Source organism: Pagrus major, chromosome 5 (genome assembly GCF_040436345.1).
Source record: "Pagrus major chromosome 5, Pma_NU_1.0".
NCBI lineage: Eukaryota > Metazoa > Chordata > Actinopteri > Spariformes > Sparidae > Pagrus > Pagrus major.
The window spans coordinates 38617165-38641571 of NC_133219.1; the positions used below are offsets into that span (position 1 = coordinate 38617165).

Genomic DNA, 24407 nt, shown 5'->3' on the forward strand with positions numbered 1-24407 from the left:
AGCAGTGCAGTTACCTCTCAAAGGCAGTCTGGGCTCTGTCACTATTGTATGCACATGAATGCCCGAGATGATCAGAGCAATCCTCGTGCACTTCCTCCACCCAGTGTATCCTCCAAACCACCTTGTCAACAGATTACCTAGCACAGGGGCCACAGGATCCTCTATCTTCTACGAGCTGTATTGGGTTTTGAAGGTCGCGGCGTGCGGAGCCGGGGGCAGGCCGGCGTGTTAGCTGCCGAAGAGGATTGAGGCAAGGCTGACCGTAACACTTGACACCTGACAGCTGCCTCTTATCTCCCCACACAGACCTGAGGAAAAACTTTGAGCAGGACCCCCAGGGGAAGGAGGTGCCAATCAACGGGATGATCGTTCTGCACTGTCGCCCCCCAGAGGGAGTTCCTGTGGCGGAGGTAAGCCAGCTCCACCTCTTCCTGAAAGAGGAGAAACTTATACTCCCACTGAGCGGAGAAGATCAGCATCAGTAGTTGCCAGAGAAACTCTCTGCTCAGATTCTCCCCTCAGCTCTGCTTTGTCTGACCTTTAACAGATTGAGTTGGATAGCTGCAATAAATGCACATAAACACTTGAGGTGTTGAAAGGAAGAGGGCTCACAGCATACATCTGAATAAAATCTTTCCCAAAGAAAAGTATCATGTATCAATAAAACATGGGCGTCAGACACTCAGACATTCCTTCCTCAGATTTAGTTTATAGTGCCATTCAGACTTGTGAGTCTTGTGAGTTCACACTGTGAGAAACATCTGGTTAAAAGTGGGTCAGGCCACAAAATGAGTGGTCCAATTACAAATTTGGAGGATGATTTAAAGGGGTGGGTATGGGTGGGGGGGTTCTGTAGTTGGATCCATCGGCAGCTGTTACTGTGAGCTGGGGAAGAAATAAAAGTCATGAAAGGGAATCTCATCATTCTGTCTGTGCCTGGTCTGGAGTCTGTGTTGGTGATTGAGTTCATTTATATGCACACTAGCATCCCACTTCTCCTCTCGCAGATAATTCATGGCATGATTTTTACACTGATTCCTCGTGTCCCTGTACGCGTGATGCTGCGATCGTCTGCGTCACTGCCGCTGTGTCTCTGACATCACGCAGCAGATATGACATTCTGGTACCAGCTGGTTTACAGCTGCGAATGAACAAAGGTTTCATTGTTTCTGGCTGCAGCGATTGTGATGCATTTACTGCTCTGCTGGATCAACTTCTACATCTGATAATCGGTGCGGCTGCAGCTCAGGAGGTAGAGCGGGTCCTCCAGTAATTAGAAGGTCACTGGTTCGATTCTTCGGCTCCCCCGGCTGCACGTCGAAGTGTCCTTGAGCAAGATACTGAACTCCAAGTTGCTCCTGATGAGCAGGGCGGCACCTTGCATGGCAGCCTCTGCTATCAGTGTGTGTGTGTGAATAGGTGAATGTGGACACAACAGTCTCTGATTTCATGTTGAGTCCCATTTTATCCATTTCCTTTTCCTGCAACCAGACATCAACCAGGAGCAACTTTAAACCAACCTGGATTAGCATGGCTCTTATTCTGAGTCAGCTGCTCTTATTCCAAAACACCCGCATTAAAAAGAGCCGAAAAAATGATTCAAAAAGTCAAGAAAACAAAAATGTAGCATGATTTGAAAGGGAGCCACTGGTCGTTGCATCTTCATGAGCCACCGTTGCCATAGCAATCCCTTATTCATTGACATCAATTTATTTATTTTTTTTAACAAAGATGTGAAAAAATCCTCTGGCTACAGCTTCTCCATTTTTAAATACTTTAAAACATTTGCTGCTTTTCGAGCCTGTTCTCATTTCCAGGGAGTCAAACGTCTGACATTTCATCACATCACTCAGCGTCTCATACAGACGCAGACTGTACCTATTAGCATCTGTATGAGACACACTAGAGTTTAAGATAACTCTAATGTAAAACCCATCAAGTGAACAACTAGTGTGCAGAGAGTCGCACACAGAACATTCAGCCAGGAGACTTTAAAAAACAAAAGTCAGCTGTCTATTTTTCTAAACTAGTAAGTAGTTTCTGTGCTTAAACCCAAACTGCTGTCTCACTTGAGGCTTTGCATGTTGCATACCGACACTTAAGGGTACCATGAGCATCTGTATGAGACAGGCTGGTTGGTATTTGATGACCTGGGATTCTTCTATCAGGGACACAAACAAATTGACTTATATTGACATTAAAACATCATTTAACCCAGTCCTGTAAAAAGAAAGCGTGAGAAAGAAAAAGAGTGGTCACGGGTTGACGGTGGTTGTTGCTCCTGCTACGGTAGCAGGACCACGGCAATACTTGTTGTTTGTTCTGATTACTTTTAGCATTTATATCATGTCTGGTGGCAACTTAAACAACAGCTCCAAGTTAGACGTAGAACAGATGTTTCTCAAAGCGAGATCAACCGGCGAGACTGGCTTGTGGGGTGAATATATAATTATAATATTTAAAATGCTTCGGTGAAAAGATGTCAGCAAGTGCACGTTCCTCTGCAAGTGCAGAATATCTCCCTGTATATGTGGTCCAGTGATAATCAGCATGGATGTGCAGCTGATGAGTGAACAGATTTTAGTGGAGGTCAACCTCCGACCCTGCCGCTGTATAAATGATTCAACGTGGAAATGGAGGAGCGATGTCACTCCAGCGCAGTGGAGTCCACAATGGGGATAAAAATAGTTGAATGTGAGCCGTACAGACTGAATCACATCCTCTCATCTAGTCCTTTGTCAACACAAATGAGCCCGGCCACAAGAGATGGAAGTGAATAATGTAGAGAGCACATGGCAGATATCCTCAGCCCAGTCGATATCAATGCACCTCCTCCATGAAATATTGAGACGGCGTCCATGAGTGTGGTCGTGTTCTTGAGTGCAGCTGCAGGAAGGATGCTCCCGTCGCAAAGCTCAGCGCAGACCCAACAGAATCTGCTGTCTGGAGCGCAGCGTAAACACCGAACGCTGTGTTTGGAAATCAGCCTCGTCAGCGAGGAAGTCGGAGCGAGCTAATGAGTCGCCAGTCACTCACGGTGGAATCATTTTGTGTCATGTGGCGGAAACAGTTTATTTAAGCGAGAGTTTGACACTTGGCAGGACGGTCTCCTTGACTTGTCACATTAGACTGTATGCTTTCAAGCAACATTGGACGTGTTCGTCTGGTGTTTATTTCACTGTCCATTCAGTGTTGTTTAGAGTTATAACTGGATGTGAGATTATCAGCACTTGCTTCTCTGCAGTTGACACCGGGCTGAGGCAGTTTTATTATTCCTTAAATATAACATTAAGGACTGCAAAAAAAAAAGGAAATAGTGAAATTTCAGCCTCTGGCAGTAGATCAAGGCTTCTAGAAATAAGAAACCATTTTTTGGTTGTGTTCCAGGTTATGGATAATGTCTTCTGCAACTAAATATATTTCTTTGATAGAGCAAAGTTAAATTAAACTGACATTTTTCAACCTTCAGTGTTAACTTAAACTGCTGTATACAATAGATCATACAGTGAATATTAAACTCATTCCTCTCTCTTTATCTTGTATACACACTCTGTACAACAACACAAGACCTTTCCATGACTGTAGATCTCCCTGTGAAGGCCTTTATCCAAGTGATATAAATATAACTGACTGCAAAGGCATCTCAGCATGACTGACGGGTTTGTACTACGAGTATGTTGTTTTAGATCACCAAAAAAATGACTGCTTTCACCTGTTCCTCTGAGCAGCCATGCCTGTCGCAGGACTGTCATCCTCACGCCTCTTTATCTTCAAGTCGCAGAGGTCCAAATCACTCCTGCACCACATGTGACACAGAAAAACGGGAGTAAGAGTGAGAACACGTATCGCCCTTTTGGGAGGCACGAGACAGCTCCGTCACCGGCTGACACACAGGCAAGGAAATAAAAACCAAGCCTGCAGTTCCCCCAGTCTCTTCTGAGCCCTTTAGCTTCTTTTAGCTCATTGTTTTGTTTTTTCTGACCATTAAACTCCTCTCTCATGCACCTCATCTCCACGCTTAGCAAACAGGGTTTTGAGCTAAAAGCCTCGATGTTTCCAGGTTTCCAAACCTCAGTGTTAATAGGTTGATTTTCAGGGACCAGCCACGTGTTGAGGAAGCTTGTTGTTAATCATGTAGCCGATCAAAACCGACCTGCTCAGACCGACATTGCAACAACGGGGTTGCACCACAACAGCATAAGTCGCATCCCAATCAGTGAGTTTACAGGAAGAGACGTAACAGAGAGAGTCTGTCTTTGCAGAGCATGTGTGAGGAGAGAGAGCAGATAGAAAGTCCGAAAGTTAATCAATGAGTGGCGCTGTTCTCTCAGACGGATAAGAAAAAAAAGCATAAAATGCTTAAATGGGTCGCCAAATATACTCAGCGTTTCTTTGTGAGGCAAACTGAGTCAGGCTTCATCTTTAATGCCCGGATATTTTTAGAAATCCATTCAGAAGTTAATCAACAGAAAAATACCTGTGGATTTCCCATTGATTTGAAATTTAAGACATGGATGTGTGAGTGTCGTCTGTGAGTGTCAACTGCAACATGCAAATTCTCAAGTGCTATGCTGAAAAAAAAAAAAAAAAATCCTTCATGCATCTCACCCACAGAGCAGAGACTTTAATTTGCCGATGGTTAATAGAACGCAGGAGCAGCTTATTTGTCATTTCGTCTTGGTGCTCCAGATCCAAAAAGAAATTCCCCACTTTTTACTTCACAGATATCAGGGGGGTGTGAATGCAGAGCAGATCTTTTAACTCGGGGAGAAAGGAGTCCATGAGAACCCTGTATAATGAGTTTCTTTTGAGGGGTTACTCTGAGAGAAAGTGTGAAATGAACAGCCAAACTGGAAGCCAATTTCAACTTCCCTGAATGAAAGCCTTTAATCCAAGATGAATCCCCTTGATCTACAGTAGCTCAGGTAGACAGAACAGGCTGCGGCACAAAGGGGAATCAACTAAATGCTTCTGCACTGTGATACAAGCTGTTCTCTGTTGAGCTTCACAAAGACATTTGCGATGATACTCCAAAACAAGTTAGCATTTAACTCCATCCCACCTCACGCCTCCACTGCACTTGTTTCTACTTTCCGATCCCGCCGCCGAGCGCCTCTGTTATTTTCTCATAGGTCAGAGAAAGTCTCCTAGAGAGCAGATGATGAGCTTCATCATTAAGCTAAGCAATTACATCCCCCCCCAGCACAGGCCCGAAAGCTGGGAGCTCCTTCTATTTATTTCGTTAAGATAAGGCAGATCGGGGTGGAATAGTAATGCAGTGCCACGCTGCTCAGAGGGGAGGAGAGGTGGCATTTGGGAAGCAACAGGGGAGGCGGATGGGCGACACGGGCCCACTTTGTGTTCTCTACGTATCTTTTCTGATTAACCTCCGGAGTGGGAGAGCACAGCTAAGCTGCAGATAGCTCCCCCTACGACTTCGACAGGTTTTGCCGTTCATATTGAACACACTCAGCCATGCTAAGTTTCTGTGGTTATCTGTGTGTGTGTGTGTGTGCGGGCAATGAGCATGCCTTTCTTTACATCTGCTGCTGATTGGTTGCAGTGAGGGGGTGGATTAGCCTCGTGCTCTGCGGTATGGTTTTCCTGATACGCTGCTCAGTGGTGCCCGCTGGCGTCACCCGGGTCTCTCGGGTACGCCCCGACAGAGACGCTTAATCCATGTAATTGCGTTTATGATATTCTCAGCAATTAAAAAATTCTGCCGCCCACGCCGGCTTCTCCACAGGCGGCTGGAAATGTGCTCGGAGGGGTGGTGATCATGCTAAATTGCGACACCTAAGCATGACTCAGCAGACAGATTTCTTCCGTTTGTACCGCGTCACCTTGACATCAAATGACCGTTAGACCCAGGAGTGGGCCGACGAGGCACGCGAGCACATGAAAAAAATGCGTCAGCTGGCAAGGTCTTGATCAGCGCTCTCCTCATAAGTCTTGATGATGGCTGCCGTGTCACCCGTTACATTGCTCTTCTGTCCTCTAATTGCCCCTCAGCAGCCACATTTCTCAGCATCTAATCATCAGCAAATGTCATCTGAATGAGATGTGTGCTTGTGTGTGCAAGTGTGTGTGTGTGTGTGTGTGTGTGTGTACTTAAGTAGATGAGAGGACCAGGCTGCTGTGCAGGGCTCGGATGAGGTGACCTTCAGGGGCGGTCCAGGTATTGAAATCACAGAGAGGAAGCCCTGATGTGGGGCCCCCGCATGGAAACCCCTCCGTCAAGGCTGACACTGATGACCACATCCTAATTGAAACAAATGTGCCAATTAGGCGATTCATTTCTCACATCCTCTGCCACACACTTGCCGGTCTAATTTGTATTTGTCCCTTCATTTTTTTTTTCCTCTCTCCCCTCTCTCCGCCTCCCCTCCCTCTCCTCTCCCTGTCTTTGTGTATCTCCCTCTCTTCCCTTCTGCTCGGTGAATCTTTTCATCATTACCCGAGGGCTGTTAGCGGCAGACAGACAGCTAATGTGCAGCGCTGCCCCCAAACACTGCAAAGGGCCGGCTCGTGCCACACGTTAATTGCCTCTTTCAAGTCACAAATTTCCCAGGATGAAATTGAAATAAATACATAAAGAGTCGGAGGATGGGAGGGGGGGGGTGCCACCACTTGTGTCACCCATTAGTGACAGATGAGTTTAATCATGAGAAATTAGACTCTGTCCCGCAGTCCTCTGTCTCTCTATTTCCTTATCAACGATGCTAAGCGCTTTACCTCCGACGAAACCCCCGCGCTAAAGGCTATCTTTTAATTGTAGAGAAGGATCTGGCAGCCTTTGAAGATCGGCCTCCAAGTTTTCTTCAAGGCAAATGGAAAGAAAAAAAGAAAGCCTCAGCCATCGGGATCGTTTCTGCACTGCTCTCATCGGAAAAAAGAAAAATTCCCACTCCTGCTAACAGTGTTTCGGTTCACTCAAAGAGGTGTGAAAAAGTAGCGAATGTGAGAAATGATTACGGTGTTATGATGTTCATTATCAGTTTTATTTGTGTCAATATATACCTGCAATCCATCATCCGTGGGCTCTGAGTGTCATTTCTATTTACCCAGTGTGTGCATGCCCACAGGCACTTCCTATTTTGCATCCTGCCTGAGTGTTGTTTATTATAAAGGGTCCTATAAGCCCGGCCCATTCTGCCACACTATGAATATAATTTGCAAGCGCAGCGATGCAGCTCTTTTACCAGGGTAGAAGCGCTAAAGCATCACTAAGAGTGTAATTCATAATTAGTTTTCCTCTCTGTTGCTGGTAATTGGTTATAGTGCTGCTTTTTGACTGCCTGATGGCTTTAGTGCTGGTGTTTGTGCTGCCTAAGTGTGGTTCTGAGGAGGTGAGATTGGAAGGTCCAGCGTGCTTGTTATAAACTAGTTTGTCCGACCGTGTCTGAAGGCAAACGTGTTTATACCTGTTCCTAACGGCAGCGCTCAACGGTGAAGCAAAAAGCCATCACGGCCTTCCTGATCTCTCTTAAACATCTAGTCTTGAGTGGACGGAGCACCTGAGACGTCATCTGTTTCTGAGTAGAAGCTCAAAGTGGGTGGTGCTGGCCGTCACCATCTTGGCAGTACCTGACTCCGCCTACCTCCCGGCCAAATCAAAAATAGAGCAAAGAGGTGGATTGTGGGTGGAGCTGAAGCGAGACTAACAAGCTGTCTGTGCTCACACATAAAGAGAAGTGAATGTCAACTCATGCTATTTATGTGAGTTTAACCACAGGGGTTTATTCGCCCCCCAAAAGACAGAATACCTGACTGTACATGAGCCACAAGATAGTGAGCAACAACCGGCACTGAGGGTGTTTATTCCTCTAGAGCCCGGAGCCTCTGGAGGATCTCTTCCAGATCTCGCCGGCTCCAGCAGCTAACAGGGTCGCTCTTTAATCCAGATCACCTGCGTCTTTCCCTCCTCTCCCGTCTGTTAGTTCAATTAATCACACAAAAGACATATTATTTGTCTGATATTTGCCTTAAAATTTCTCCAAAAGGACTTAAGCCTTAATATTATTTAAACAAGTTTGTTATGCAATATATTATAATATATTGATATATATATTGTAATTTTGCCATACGGTTTTCATACGGAGGGAAGTTAGCTATAGAGACCAAACCGTTTTTTTGTACCAGGCTGCCAACATGTTGGTTTCTGCTGTTGATGGCCGTATATCATGGGGTCTTATGGGGATTGACTTGCTGTTGCCAGCCTGGACCAACCAGTCAAGGAGCTGCAGTTTTTGCTACTACAGTGTTGGCTTCATTGTTTAGCCCTGGAGGTTCCTAAAAAGGCATTCATGGTGTCAAACTCGCAGTGTGTAACAGAAGTAGTTGTGCTCCTCTGTGATTTAACTCATTGTTCAACACAGCTTTTTTAACCATCATGAAGGGATTTTCATCAGGATATTCAGAATATTTCACTGTTTGCATTGAGGGACCTCTACTGGCAGAAATGATATATTTTGTGTTTAATGGTTGATTAATGTTTCAGACTTGATGTATGATGTTTTTTTTTGCAGAAGCTCATCATCTCTCCGTTCTTTTCCAGGTGGAATGGCTAAAAAACGAGGAGCTGCTGAGCTCCCAGTCGGACGACAACATCGACACACGCGCGGACCACAACCTCATCATCAACGAGGCGCGGCTGTCCGACTCGGGCAACTACACCTGTCTAGCCAGCAACATCGTGGCTAAGAGACGCAGCGCCACGGCCACTGTGATAGTCTTCGGTACGCTGTCCTCCCCGGCTGACTGTTATTGCCTGCTCCAACACATTAGAGTGTACTGACACACTGTTTACATGGCACTTCAGATCAATTTGTTTGCTTTTCCTGCACCCCTACACGAGTGATTAAGAGACCCATCTCCATGTTTCTGCTGAAGAGCGATGTTTCCTCTTTATTTCAATGAATGTATTATTCAAAGACCCAATTTACTGCCTCTCATTTAAAATCAATGTGTACTTTATGAAAGGAAATAAGCCACTGTGTCTTAATCTCATTTAAAAGGAGTGTTGCTTATTAAGTATTTATTTGCCAGAGGCCTTCCAGCAATGCGGGTCCACCAGCTTTGATAGCACTGCCGAGCGTTTAGCTTACGTTCGTCACAGAGAGATCATTGAGTAAACTGCTTCAGTCAGAGCACTAAGTGGTCGACTCCAACCTGTCGACCAGTATGAGTCAGTGTCGCCTTTAGAAATGGCAATTTCATTTAATGGCTGTTTTCTTAGCTTTCGCACAGCTTCACGTCTTTATCTTAATCCAAGAGCAAGGGAACATTGAACTGGCAATTAGGAAAGAGGGAGCTGTATATCCACCACAATGAGTATGCTGTGTTCAATCCGCTGCAGCGGTTATGCATTGTTGCCTTGCAGCGCCTCGCAGCCTGCATAATCATTAATAACCCCGGCTCTTGTTAGAGTATTTAACTATGCCAGAGTTCTGGAAAAAAGTAATATGTGTTGTTGTGCAGTCGCTCTACCTTTTATTCCTCCGTCTCTGAACTTGTTGAACTCTCTCCAGTGAACGGCGGCTGGTCCCTGTGGACGGAGTGGTCGGCCTGTAATGTGCCGTGTGGGCGGGGTGTCCAGAAGCGCTCTCGAACCTGTACTAACCCGGCGCCTCTCAACGGCGGGGCGTTCTGCGAGGGCATGTCTGTGCAGAAGATCACCTGCAATGCACTCTGCCCAAGTAGGTTCCACTTAAACTCTGAGTTTCTGCATGGGAATATAACACAGACGTACAGCGGTTACTTTTCTCTAGGTGTCGAGAGTTATTATATATTTGTTTGAGAATACTTAAGCCGACATGTCAGAGATTATGACAGGCTGCCAGAAATGAAACGAATGTGTTCACATTTCATATACTAATGATATTAGTAGATGACAAGCTGTTTGTTTGTGTTTTCAGGTGACATATTTTATTGCCAGGTGTTTTTTTCAGGCACTTTGCACGATTACTGCATGTCACCTACACTAACATCTCTGACATTTAACCGTTGCTTTTATCCAGAGTGGTTTAAAATGACTAGATTGAGCTTTAAAATCTTGCCTCAATAACATCACACACAACCAAGAAGGAGGACTGCAATGGACAGACCTGTAGTGACCTGGAAAAAAAAAACCTTGTACCGCTGAACCGATCGTGCTGCATGGAAGAAAAATAAAAGGCATAAAAGGAGGATTTATGATGCAAAGTGAAGTGACAAGAGGAGGCAGCAGTGAGAGCCGGGATATGACTCAGTGTGCTGTGTGATTCAGGGGGAGAAGGTGAGCCGAGATAGTTCTTGAAAAAAATGACTTTTTTACCTTACAAGAGCCAACACGGGTGGAATTTGTTGTTGTGAGTAGAGCGGGGAGGTTTTGTTCTCACGGAGGCGAAGGGTTATCCTATAAATGTGAGCGCTGTACACATGCAGGCCTGTCAACTCACAGACAAATCTGCAGAACAAGAGTCGTGTGTCTACAAGCGTTTATTAAAGGCAGGGAGTGACACAGAGTCAAAAATGCTCTTATTGGTCTGGTTAACCGCAATAAAAAGGCAATAAAAGAAGAGTGCTGCAGTGTTAGCAGCTCTGTGAGGTTACCGTTCTGAGCAAAAAGGCAAAACGTGCAGATGTTTAGTAGGTAATGCTCACCATTGCCGACACTTTAGTGTGTCAGTGTAGCAGCTTTCTCGCTCTCTCTTGTGCAGTAAATGAAGCACAGATCGGCTCTCTTGGCTTCCTGGTAACAACAAAATGATATCAGATCTTCCAGCCAGTTTTGGCTGTAATCACTATTGTGGAAATGTACCGTAACTTATAACCTGATTATGCTTAACCAACCCTAAAAAGGCAGGATGTTTTGCAGTAGAGTTGAGTGTATCATCCAAGTAAGATGTGTCAGTATCAGCACTCCTCATTGAGAGTTGACTGAAGTTAATTACAAGTAACATTTTCTTTAAATAACCATTTTACTCAATCCTGAGGCCCACTTCCTGTTTAAGCCCCGCCCATTCAGAGTACGGCTATGGATACAGATCATTTAATTGGTTAATTGTTCATATACTGTATTGACATTTTGCAGGACGTAGATCTGTTCAATGTAATTTATTTCCTCTTTGTGTTGATAAAAATGTTTCTTACAAAATGTGTCATGGTTGCAAATGATCTAACTGTGTCTGAAGACGGGTTTGCTCTAGAAAACAGTCAGCTCTGTACACTGATGTTTTAATTTAGACAAGATTATTTCCGCCTGATATATTTCTGTAGACCTTGATCTCAAATCTGTGACAGAACTGAACTGACAGGAAAAAATGAGATATGTTCGATATCTACAAGCTGACATATACAGTAAATCGGCCTTATCTGCACAGAAATTATAAGAATTTCTCTGCTGTGTACATTCAGTTACAAGACGTGCATATCAACTGTGATAGGGAAGAAAATAGCAAAACACTGAAACCACTGAAAGGCTTCCAAAATAACAGTTTTACTTATTATTTTTTATATTATATATAATTTAAAACAATGGTTTTGCTAGCAGAGCGTTTCTATCCACACATCTCGATGTCATCGGCCTGTAAGACTAGCATGTGACAAAACTTGGGACAGAAACAGGACGTTTTTGGAAAGAGTTTAACTCTACGGTGGTAAATGTTATTCGGCGGCTGTCTTCCACATTGTCACATTGTGTGACGGCTCTCAGTTTGGAGTCTGAGCGTCTGTGCGCATTATCAACACGTGTGACGCAAACATATGTCGAAGGTATAGAATTCGTCTGCGTGCCTTGTCACCTGTACGCAGATGTTGGGTCCCTGTAGGCCCTGTCAGTCCCAGCATGTTGTTGCACATCCTGTGTACGCACTGTCAGCTCCCCCACATATTGTCTTGTTTTCCCAGAGAGCCCAGGAGCTTGAAAGCTGGGTCTCAGAAATTGGCGAGGTCATCCAGTGAGCATGATTCGTGCCAATTTGTTCAGTTTGGGAGGCGTCAGACTGCCAGGACACAGATGGGGACAGACAGTCAGGTCTAGCTTAATGGCGACAGAGAATGCCAGAACAGGATGAGAGAGAGACGTGGACCAGGGACAAGGGGACAGAAGTCAGGAGGACGGAGTCAGAAAGACTTCTGACACTTGGTACAAGTTTGTAAATCGGGTTAAAAACGCAGATTTATTGGGTTAAATTCAGGCTATAGCTAAAAAACTAACAAAAAAACACATGTTGTTTCTTGTTATTGTTATTTGTACAGAATTCAAAACCAGTCAGGTCAGGTTAGCAATAAGAAATATGAGATTTCAAAATAAAGCTTGCTGACAAACATTTCACATATTATGAGTTTTGGACTGTTGACATTGTGAAACAGTCACAGTTTGGTTAGGTTAAGGCACCAAAACGACTTAGTTAGATTTAGGTAAATGTACGTAACACAAGTTAGAAACAATTCAACTTTCAGACCCACCAAACAAACTAAACACCACCCAGCGCAGACTATTCTCGCTCTCCTACTATTCGAGAGGGATGCCTCCAGAAAGTACGCAAGAGGAGCGCCACCAAAGTCAAAATTGGACGTATTGAGCCGCTGTCCATGCTGCTGTATGTATGTATTGGGAGTGAGAATGAGCAGTCAGCTGGTAAACATGAATGTAGACAGTGCAGGTTTTAAAATGCTCGGCTTTGTAAATGATTTATGAGGAAGGAAATGCATTCAACAAGTTTTTCAGGCCTAAAGAATAAATTTCTAAATTTCTTAGATTGTTTACAAGAAAACTTTTTCCCAAAAATACAAGAGCACAGGGCTTTTTACCTCCTCGTTTTGTAGTCAGTAATCCAAAACCAATGTAAACGTGGTCTCACCGAATATCAAATTCTCTTACCTCACCATCGATGATAAAGTCTCTCAGCTTCAAAATATACAAGCCACACAATATTACATAAATAATTCAGCTTCATAAAACAGACATTGTTGTCTGGCTCTTGGCTTTAGTGCTCAAACCGTAACGTGCCAAACTTTCTTTCCATTAATCAATAACAGTGAGCAGGCATCATTTTCTAATGTTGTGCTTATCGCACTTTTTACACCAAAACTTTACATTAATGCACATAAACAAACAGTTTTCAGTTATAATTGCCAGCAACATGTAGCTTTTAACGAAGGTGGCACAGAAAATGACACCGTGAGTTTCTGTGCAGGAGAAACTCTGCTGAGGAGGGTGATCAATAACAATGACTCAGCTCTTTGCTTTTCAGGGTGCTCTAACGTCTGGCTTTCAAAACTCACTCACCGGCTTGTAGTCTAAACAAAAAATTGAATTTTCAGATGCTGACTGATGTCTGTGTATCAAAAAAGTTTTCATCCAGCTGCCTCTCACTGCCAATGAAAGCTGTCAACCTTAAATGCAGCTTTAAGAGATGGGGGGGAGGTTGGGTTATGTTTACACTGCTGAATCCATATGAAAAAAAATAATTAAAGAAGAAAAGAAGAAGAAGAATTGCCACCACCATGGCCCAGAGGCATCGGGGGGGCGACTGAAGTAGCATGCAGCGGAGAAGACTCCCTGTTATCAGGGTTGATCCGTGTCTTTGTGGGAGGAAGGAGATGCAGACAGGAGCCGAGCGTAGGCTGAGATGAATCCAGCTGTCTGAGCCGCTGATTGACAAGCCTGTCCGGTACTGACAAGGCAGCCCGGAGCGTTGTCTTAATGATGGTCTGAGTGCAGGGAGAGCACAGAGGGTGGACGGGGTCAGAGCCTGCATGGGGATGAGGCAGATAGCCACTTAACAAGAGAGAATAGTGAGAGAAATTAAACTCATATTGTGGAGAACGAAAGCAAAGTCAATACTGGCTGTGTACTGTATAGTTCCACTCTTACCACCTCTACCATTAACATCTGATTAGGATGATTGTCAGTGTCTCCCAAAACAACATGACCACTGGTATCAGCGACAGACGTACTGGACCTTCGTCGTACAGTCGCAGTTTGGTTATGTTTAGGCAAGAAAATTCCTTACTTAGGTTGTGGAAAACATTGTTATTTGGGTTGATAAGATAAGATAATCCTTTACTAGTCCCACAAGAGGGAAATTTGTGAATTTTGCTGGACAGTAACAGCAGTCTGTTGAAAGAACGTCCTGTGCTTGTTAAATCATTAGTCCGTCCATCTCCGACCTTCTCCCCATACGGCCTTTTTCCAGTCTTTATGCTACTTCCTCCTTTGAAGCAGCAGACCTATATATGGGTCGTATTAACCTGCTCTCATTTTTAACCTATATGTTCGTTTTTCTCGTGAGGATGGGCTCTAGATTTTATATATTTGTGGCAACGACATCTGCACCTAATTAAACTTTAGTGAAGTGATCTCACTCTTCCCTAATGTATCAGCTACCATCCTCTCTTTTACTGGGAGTAGCAGGTGAAATGTGGAGCATTATGGGAGATTACAGTGTCATCAGGAATGAGTAAAGTAAAGTAACACATTATTCCTCCAACAAATGAAAAGTAAACTCATTAGCAATAAAATGCACCCTTGTTAAACTTTATGTACTCTGATGTTTTGCTGCTAAAGTCTTATTTGCTCCGGTATGACTAACGTTAGCTCATAGTCGTAGATGTTGCTCTGCGCTGACATTGCTGAGTCAGTCTGCTGACTTTATGACTCTTCTGTACTTGTACGAGCGTCACGCAACGTTTTTTTAGCAACGGTTACAACTAAACACACCGAACCCCACGACAATGGATGTTTGTCGTGTCCCATTCCAAAGAGGTCACATCTAATCATCCAAACTCACTCAAGTTTACTGTATTTTTAATAGTAAATTGAGATTTCTGACACATATGAGTCATCAGCATGTTGCACTGACTGAAGTGTGGAGCTGCATGACTACAATTTTCATGTCTGTCAAAGAAAACGTCTCAAAGCGAATGATTTGGGCACTTACCTTGTAACTGCCAGAGTGGCGTCTAGGGTAAGTTGTCCAAAAACTATGAAAACACGTCTTTTAACTACACCAATATACCAGGTGTGACTTGTTCCTTCTTTAATGAGCAAGAGTTATTACAAGTACACTGTCTTATTGTCCTGAACACTGACTAGAGCACCAAATCCATGGCTGAAAAGATCCCAAAAACTGGTCCCTGCCAAATGTACTGTAAAAAAACTACACAGTTCAGCCGTAATGAAACTGAAACTATATTACTGTTAGCCTTTGTTTTGTTTTTTTTCATGGGACTCTTGGTGGGCTTGTTCAACAGCAGCACACATTTTCTCTCAGCTCTATTTGTCTAACACAGATCATTAAATAATTTATACAAGATGACTCAGGACAAAGTTTCACTGAGGTAAATCCATGCACAGAGCTGCGGAGTGCGTTTGGCTCTTTAGGTCTTCAAGATCCTTTTTTCTGTCGCTACGACAGTCAGTGATGTTTCGTCAATGGTGCCCTGCAGACAGACAGACTGACTAAGACCAGGCTGCTGCTGCACCGTAAGATTAGCTAAAAGTTACAGTCATTAGATGCTGTTTTCCGTATAAACATTACCATATACCTTAAACTTAGCGAGTGCATGAAAACTTTAATATTCACTTTGCAGAAGGTTGTTTGGTAGAAAAACCAAAATCCTCTGATGTGTCAGGATTTAGGTTCAAACTGAAGGATGAAAAAATAAATGCACAAAAATTAAAGCGTAACGTCTGCTTAGCTGTGAAAATGTCACCAAAACAAATTAGTGAGGATCCGGCAACTAAACAGTTTAAGAAACCTAGAAATGCAGCGAGTTAAAAATGTTTCAGTTTGGATTATGAAAAGTATCCACAAGTTGAAAGTGATTCAGAGTTTTTTTTTGCAGATGTTGCAGCTTGTCAGGCTGTAACTGTTGTTTAGCAGTAAGCAGATGAGGTCAATCAACAGAATCAGAGCAGCTAGTCAGAGGGGAACTGTCAGGAGAAACAATATGTATTCACTCACCAGCGACTGCGGTCTAACTCAGGAGCACTCTGCATTCTCTCCACATCGTAACAAACACATCATTTGCATATCAAGTAGCTGAGAAGAAGCCACAAACAAATGCAGGAGTGTAGGTAGGGACCGTGGAGCACCACAAAGGAAGATTACCTTCTCCACCGCCCACAAGACTGTATTATCAGCATCCCAAGTGCTGCCAAAAAATCTTCAGGCGCCATATGGTCTCCCAATATTTGTTAAGCTAAGCATGATGAGTTCTTCCTTGATCAGATGACAGAGCATGGTGGAGGACTTCCAGCTATTAACATGCACCAGGCTGTCTTGTTTCATAGCCTTGTATCAAATCCTATTATATAAACAGGCCCGGGGGTTAATGGGGAGAAAATGTCTCTCAAGCTGTACCACCACCCTGCAGACTGTGTGTCATACTCTGTGTGTGTGTGTGTGTGTGTGTGTGTGTTGCTGTTACATAACAGATAACTATCTGTTCTTTGTTGAAATGTGTATATATTTATATATATTTACTTACTAAAGTGACTAAATGGACGCCATTTTTTTTACAACCTAGAAGTTTTAATAACATTTTTGTCCATTTTTTTTCTGTGACTGAAATTAATCTGTTCACTCCAGGAGGCATTATGTGTCAAAAGGTGTATTCTGCCTTTAGATTCCCCCATTTGTATTTACTATTATCATATATAATGCACTTGAATGTTTTATTAAAGTGCAACATTAAATAGACTTCAGATTTGATCTAGATATAGGTCAGTTATCAAAATATAGACCCAAGGCTACACAGGCTATTTTCAGGCACAAGAAAAATAATTTTAAAATCTGGTTCAAAGTATTTCTAACATCTTATTTAGTTGAAAGTATAACTAAGTTGTATGACTGTGATTCTCGAATCACTTTTCATAGCCTACTCTCGATGCAGTGGACATTTAAAAAAAAGTTACTGGTGGGATTTTTCTTTACTTGTTGGAGACTGAAAACAAACATTGGAATAAAAATTACTTGTGATTTTATAATTCATGCAAAGGAAAAAGGTTAAAGAAACAACTCAGTCTGGATGAACCTCACGTCTCTGCGGAGTCAGATCAGGAGTCAGGGGTCAGGAGATGCCCTGGCTCCGAGCAAAGTAAAGAAAACAAATGTGGCCACTAACGTTAGCCTGTTTTATCTTGTTTTTGTTTTGTTTTTTTGACCCTTACAGAAAGAGAAATGTGAATATGATTTTAGGGGAATTTTGGCTGCTAGCTGTTTCTTTCTGTCTCCAGTCTTTGCTAGGCTAAGGCTCAAGTCCAGACTCCAGTACATTACATACAGACATGATGTTGATATCAATTTTTGCTAAAAATAAGCAAGAAGCATTCATTTTCTCATGATTTCTAATATCTCAAGCGGATGTATCCTAATGATGTCTTTCTTCGGCTCGCCTTAGCTGCTTCCTGAGCGCCTCACATTATTTCCCCTTGTCTTTGTTTGTTTTCTTGTGCTGTCACATACAGAACATCTGTTATTGTCTTTGTCCACATTTATATATATATATATATGCTCATATTGCAGTTGATGGAGGCTGGGATGAGTGGAGCGTCTGGACCGTATGCAGCAGCCAGTGTGAGAGGCAGCGGAGTCGGGAGTGCAACTCCCCGGCACCCAGACACCGAGGCAAGATGTGCGAAGGGAACAGCGAGGCCACCGAGAACTGCACAGATGGACTGTGTACCCAGAGTAAGGCCTTTTATTATGCTCGACATCAACATCATCACTGTCATCATTTTCCTGTCATTCTCATCACCATATATACGCTCGCTGTAACGTGGCAAATCATCACAAGCATGTTTGAACAGGAGGTGTGCTTTGGAAAAAAAAAATCACACCTTGGATTGACACGGATGCCCAGTGCATGATGATGTCTGCGCTCTTTCTCCTGTGAGCTGCTCACTTGACATATTGTATGTCATACTGAATCTGTCACAGGGTAAGAAATGCAGACATTCACTCTTGAACGATGCTTCACATTTGTAATGAAATGTCATTTCACTGTTTGGGTCATGCACACGCGATGACCTAAAAAACGTCAGTGAAAAAGGGCTGAACGATACGTGTTTGTATCGAGACTGTGATTTGAAGGGGTGCCATTTCAGATCATCAGAGGCAAAGACAACTTTTCAACTTTCCCCCCTCCTGTGGTATTACTGTTGGTGCCACTGTAGTAAAGACAGTGTTAGCATCATGGCTACCGCTAATGGACTGGCTACTGGTCCAAAGTAAAATACAACTGTAAGGATCCCAATTTGACCTAGAAATCCTGATCTCAGTCATATGAAAAGGCGGTAAAACACGTCGGTATTAATAAGTAGGCAGGTTTTACTGATATAGTCGAAAGAATGCTGGTTTCGAACCGTCTTAAGTCAGAGTGGTACTGTGAGGGGAAACACCGGTGCTCTCCGTCGAATGAATGCCCACCGTTCACTATTCTTTTAACTCTTCACCTTCTTTGCCTCTTCCATCGGCTGGTTTCTTTTTCTTTTGCAGTGTAGAGTTTTCACAGTTGTTCCAGTTGTTCGACCGTTGACTGGGGACAGTGACCAAGGAAAACAATGTCTCTTTGTGTTTTATGGTTGCACAATGACAAACATGCTTCCTGTGCTGTAATTTACCCTTCATTTTTGTTAGAAAAATCAAACCTGGTGGGCAGACTGAAAAGCACGCTAAATGTGAGGATTGCAGGGAATCAATCTATACGCAGATGGCGTCATTTTTTCTTTCTACACTGTGCAATCAGTTATTACTTCAGAATGACAAGTTGAAGCAGTGGGTTTACTGTGTCCTTTCATATTTGAACTCGTCTAATTGTTCTGTCTCATGCTGAGCAGCCAGCCAGTGCTTGTAACTATCACTGACTGCACTGTGAAGATAGATTCTGGCTGTGCAAGACTATAACTATAGTAACGGCGTGAAAAGGCGTCCTCCGCTGTAGTCAAGACTAGTTTGACATTTGCTAAGCGACAGTCATGCATACATACAAAAAAATCGTCATCTAAGGGAAGATCTCTGTTCAACGCATTTTCTACAGGATGACAGAGGCAATTAGTCTGACGTCCTGGTAATGAGTTTGAAAATTATAATTTATTTGCATCTAATATGGTTGGCATACATGGATGTCATTTTTTTGATGTATAAATCACCAAGACTGGTAGCTTAATTTATGGAAAATAATCACACTTTAAATCACAGTCACAATATGAGTATCAGCCCAACTCGAATGTGCTCATGATTATGATGTTCACATTTCCACAATATACACTTGGAGAAAGTCTGGTTGTGTAAATCAAGCTTGTTTTTGGACCTGTGTTAGGAGATAATTGGCCCACTCAGAGTTATTTCCCAGCCTTTGAGCAGTTTGCACCTCACCACCTCTTTCTGCGTTGATATGAGGAACAGTAATGATGCCTGCCTGGCCGTTATCAGATACTGTACAGTCAGCAGGAGCGCTTCCCTCTTGCTCGGGAACCAGACCACACTTGTTAGTCACTTCACAGAGGCTCGGACTTTAATCACCACTTTCTCTCCTCTTTGTCTCATTCTATCTCTCTGTCTTTGCAGATCGAAAGCTGCTACATGACGTTAAACCTCAAAGTGAGTCTTCCTCTGTGGATTTCTTTCATCTTCAACCCCCCCACACGCCCCACGCTCCTCCCCCATCCGCCACTAATATGTAATGCCCTGGATTCTGGGGGCCAGAGATGATATATTACGAGTTTTTAAGTTGGCAGGAGAGGGAGTGAAAGTCATTTGCATTCACTCAGTACACACTCTGCAAGCAGCGACATCATGAATTACCGCCCTTTAGTTCACTTTGATCTGAGCAACTCACTGTTTTAACCCAGCAAGTGCTCATTACACATTCATGTCATTATTCAGTGCCCGACTTTTTATGACAACCGTGACATCACAGCTGTGCTTCTACTTTGAGCCAGGAGATATATTGGTTGTGACAAGTGAACATGTGCTATGTTGTGGAGGATTAATGGGTTGTAATCATTGCAAATGAGCTAATTTGACCAATTTACGGCGCTGTCCTCACATTCCTGTGGCGGCTTTCAATCACTTTCCGGAGTTAGGCTGACTAAGTGATTGTCAGGTGCTAGCTTGAGCGCTTTCATTAGCCTGCCACATTAGTGTAAAAGTCCTGCCTACTGCCGTCTTCACAGGCTTTAAGGAAAGGTTGAATGATTGAACATCGGAGTCCATGAAGCCGGTATCTGGCAAGTGATCGCCCTGGTAGGAATACTCTAAATTAATTTGCTCTCTTATTGGTCCTCGCACGGACTGGTGACCACCAGCCACACCACATGGGCTCTGACTCTCGGCGCCGCGAGTTATCCATCATAGCTATTGGATATAGACCGGTGGGTCTAAAGGCAGTTAGGCTAATCACCCTCCATGTTAGCAGCTTGAGTGTGATACGTAACAGTTTAGAGTAACGGCTGGACATGTTCATTTATTCCTATCTGTGGTGCATAATGTAGCATAGAGAGATAAGACAGATGGTCTGCTCCATCTTACCACTTTCCATCCTTCTTGTTTCATTTCCATGCTGCAGCCAGTGCAACACATTGTAACTCTTGCCTGTGTTTGACCTTGATTGTCCACATGAAATAACCGTATTGTCTCCGCAGTTTTTTTTTTCCCATCTCCCCCACACAGTTTCTGAGTCTTAATTAACGTAACAAAGACGATGCTCTTTTATGTGCAACACTTAAAAAATCCTCTTCACTTCTTCTTCTTTTTTTTTTTTTTTTTTTGGCAATGCTGCTTTCATCACAGTAGGAAAGAAAAGACCCAGGTGCTGGAGAACCCTCAGAAGGACACATTGAAAGCCTCCCCCCTCCTGTTAGTGTTTCTTCCTGGGGCTTGGTTAATAGTCATACGCAGTTATTACCATCGCAACCAGAGTGCAAGATCAACATCACAAGCACGGATTAGCGGTAGCATCGATATTAGCACGGACAAGCAGCATGAATATTAGCAGGGATAGTGTCTCTCAAACACAATTTCTTCCTGCGTATTGAGGAGCTGCAGAGTTTATTCACCTGTACGGTACATTTACTGCCACTAGACGACTTCTATCTCTCCTTCTCTTGCTTGACCGCTCACACACTATTTATATGAGCTTTTATAGGCTTTTATAACCCCTATTGGACGAAGATGTATGACCCCCAGTCAAACTTCATTATTCCACATGAGCAACAGCTTATATTTAGTGACTCTGGGCACAAAATTAAGTTATTTTCCTTAGCCTTAATTTACCTCATGAAAGAGAGGATCGAGCTTATATTATTGATCTCTTGTGCTCCCCCCATTTAATGCAGACTCAATACTTTCTTCATGTTGACGTGCTGTTTTGATATTTTCAGTATAATGTATATTTCCACAGCGCTATTTCCATCAGAACTGCCAGAGTAATGTCAGGTATTCCACTTTAATCTTTTGCCAAACAATGAATGAAACTCAATGCTTCCCCCTTAATTTTCACAATAAAAGTCTTTCAGCCTTCACTTTATAGGTAGGCTTTTAATGTGAAAAAAAAATAGCTTACAAGAGCACTCCAGTGAAAACATGGCCTACATTACCCATAATGCAACTCGACCACCAACAGTGTTGGATATTATACTAAATTTTATTATGTGAGCTGTTTTTTTTAGGCTTCATTGTTTTTTTAACTCGGCCTTTATTAGCCACTGACCTCAGCTTTCCCTTTCCATGTGTCTTGTGTGCTTCAGGCATGGACAGCTCCAACGATGTCGCTCTGTACTCTGGCCTGGGAGCCGGCATCATCGCTGTAGCAATCCTCGTAGTAGCCGTCATGCTGTACAGGAAGAACCACAGCGAGTACGGCGTGGACGTCATCGACTCCTCTGCGCTCGCCGGGGGTTTCCAGTCTTTCAATTTCAAGACTACCAGACAAGGTAAGAGAGAGAGAGAGAGAGTCTCCATCAGCTCCATGCTGACACACACCAACGACCACAAGGCCAAAAGGCGGTGTCATCAAAGACCTCAGCAGCAGGGCCACCCCCTCTGATTGATGGCATGTGTTTGCATGGGGCAGCGTGGCGTGCAGGCTCCCCATCTGCTTAGGATTTATACCTCCATAATCAGTGAAAGGACCTGTCCTTCTATTTTGACAGACCTGCTCCTCTGTTATTTTGACACAGGAGATAATCAATCTCTGATAGAGACCGCCGCTGCTCCACCCCCTCCGAGCAGACCACACATTTGACTGTCAGACAGCCAATCTCCTCCATCAGATTACACTGGCCTAAACCACTGATGGATAAATGTGAGGGTTATGGAACAGTGAACATCAATTCAATTTTTGTTGTGCACAGCAATAACTTCTGTTGGTTATGTGACTGCGGCCGTCCCGGCCAGCTTCGCTACAGGCATTCATATTACTGTCACTGACACTTCTGGGTTAGCGCAAGTGATAGCCATCGTGGCGAGGGGTGATCCATCCTGGCCGCCGCGGTGACAGCGCCCGTGAGCAGATCTGCCGGAGCCCACGCTGTGCCTCGGCTCCCGCAAGGCCTGGAGAGTCGGTCAAACCCCGCCCCCTCGTCAGGGTGTGAGGAAAACGGCGGGCTGGAAGGTTGGTTTGAGCTGGGTCGACATTCAGCAGGTCATCAATCCTATTTAAATAGGCCAGCTCTCCTTGCAGCCTGCCTGCTGTGCCCTCCACCGGCCACAATCACTCCTTTCTGTTCTCATCTCTTTCAGCGCCGTCCGAGGCTCCACATGAAATGTTGAACACTTCCTCAGCCCCAGTTAGTATTGGAGGTTGCCCAGGCGTTTTATATTAGCCTACTTCTGCTGCGACTGCATTGTTAACATTTTACCGTCCTTTTCATAAACATTGGACGAAATTAAACACTTCCTCTAGAGGGGCAAACACTTCTTATAGTGCGGGTTTAATTGCAAATCAGTAGCATTTTCATGCCTAATAATCGCAAGAAGAAAAAAAAAACCCTTAAATTCTTGAAGAAGTTCTTAAATGCTTTCGGATGGCTCTCTGCTGCCAGAGTGGCTGTAAGGCAGAGTGCTGAATGAGTCTTTGGACCTGAACCTGTCTCTCCGCATTACCTCTCCTTCTGAGTGATTTTTAATCAGAGGCCCAATTCCAAACCTATCCCTCAAGGTATTCAACCTGAGGTACATTTCATTAACTTCTCTCATCTCACCACTGCCATTCCATTTTCGCCGCGCCATTCTTAAAGATGCACACTCAAGCGATAATCAGATCATTCTCCACTCGACCGGAGGGGAGAAAATTTAGCAGTGATCGAATGTCAGTGAGCAGAGAGGCATCGTCCACCGGGCTGCAGCTCTGACCGAGAGCTGGAGTATCGGCTGAGTCGCCGAGAGGTTCGCTGTCACAAAGAGGCCGTTTAGAAATGAAAAATGCATCTTACCATTTTTTATGGAATGCTATCTGATTAGCAATTATCTGAAATGTTATTCTGTATCATATTTGTAATGCAGGTACAATCAGGCAGCCTGGTGACGGAGTAGATAACACAGATGTCACAGGTTATATTATTAACACTGAAATGAAAGTATTCTTCCTGTTATGGCTGAAATGATTGGTAGTATCAAAAACAAATTGATAAGGGAAAATCACAACAGTTCTCAAAACGGAGAACGTCATACTCTTCTCTGGTTTATGTAAAGGGATAAGGTGCAACAAAGTGTGGGACGGACGGTTGCCCCCTTGGAGTCCATCAATTTTTGATTATGGACACCTCTTAGGGTATTATCCCGCTTATACCATGCAAGTCACCAAAGAAAAGATCACACATTTTTTATTTTCATGCATTTTTCACAAGCACATTCTTTTGCAGGGTTTGACTAATAACAGTCTTTACAATCATAAAGGTTCTTATGCAACGTTCACTTCTCCAGTAAATGAACAAACGAACCTTGGATACGATTTACCAACAGTTGATTAAGAAGTCTGCTCAACTCACAGAACCCTTCAGCAACTAGCTAGAATGCTAACGTCATGCTTGCAAGATTCAAAGTCAGTAACATGGCGTACGGTTGACAAACAGTAAATATAATTTCACAACAAGACCAGCCACGGTCATTGTCCCAAAATCTATATCAAGATTTTTACAAACAAATGACAGGCCGTGTGTCAGCTGCAGACTGAAGTTGATGTGAGATGATACCAGTAAGTTCAGAGCAACGGTCACAGCTCCTTCCTGCAGCTCGTGTGTTTCAGGCGGCGTGCTGTAGTGTTCAGAGGACGGTACGCTGAAGGATTACACTTTCAAAAATAAGATATTCAGACTTTTTTTTTAAATGAGATCAAATTAAATTAAATTAATTTTCTAACGTGTTGGCAGCCAGCTGATGCCAGTGCCACTCATTTAGATACACACAGTTTCAGTG

At 43.6% G+C, this 24407-nt stretch overlaps 1 protein-coding gene across 1 annotated transcript in view; it reads left to right on the forward strand.

The window, feature by feature from the left end:
• LOC140995715 (netrin receptor UNC5D-like) overlaps positions 1-24407 on the forward strand; it is a 114689-nt gene that overhangs the window by 50146 nt on the left and 40136 nt on the right. Inside the window, exons 7-12 of the mRNA XM_073465792.1 lie at positions 307-410; positions 8558-8738; positions 9531-9698; positions 17517-17681; positions 19560-19592; positions 21740-21925. Of these exons, the coding sequence (XP_073321893.1) occupies positions 307-410; positions 8558-8738; positions 9531-9698; positions 17517-17681; positions 19560-19592; positions 21740-21925 (837 nt within the window). The remainder of the gene's footprint in view (positions 1-306; positions 411-8557; positions 8739-9530; positions 9699-17516; positions 17682-19559; positions 19593-21739; positions 21926-24407) is intronic.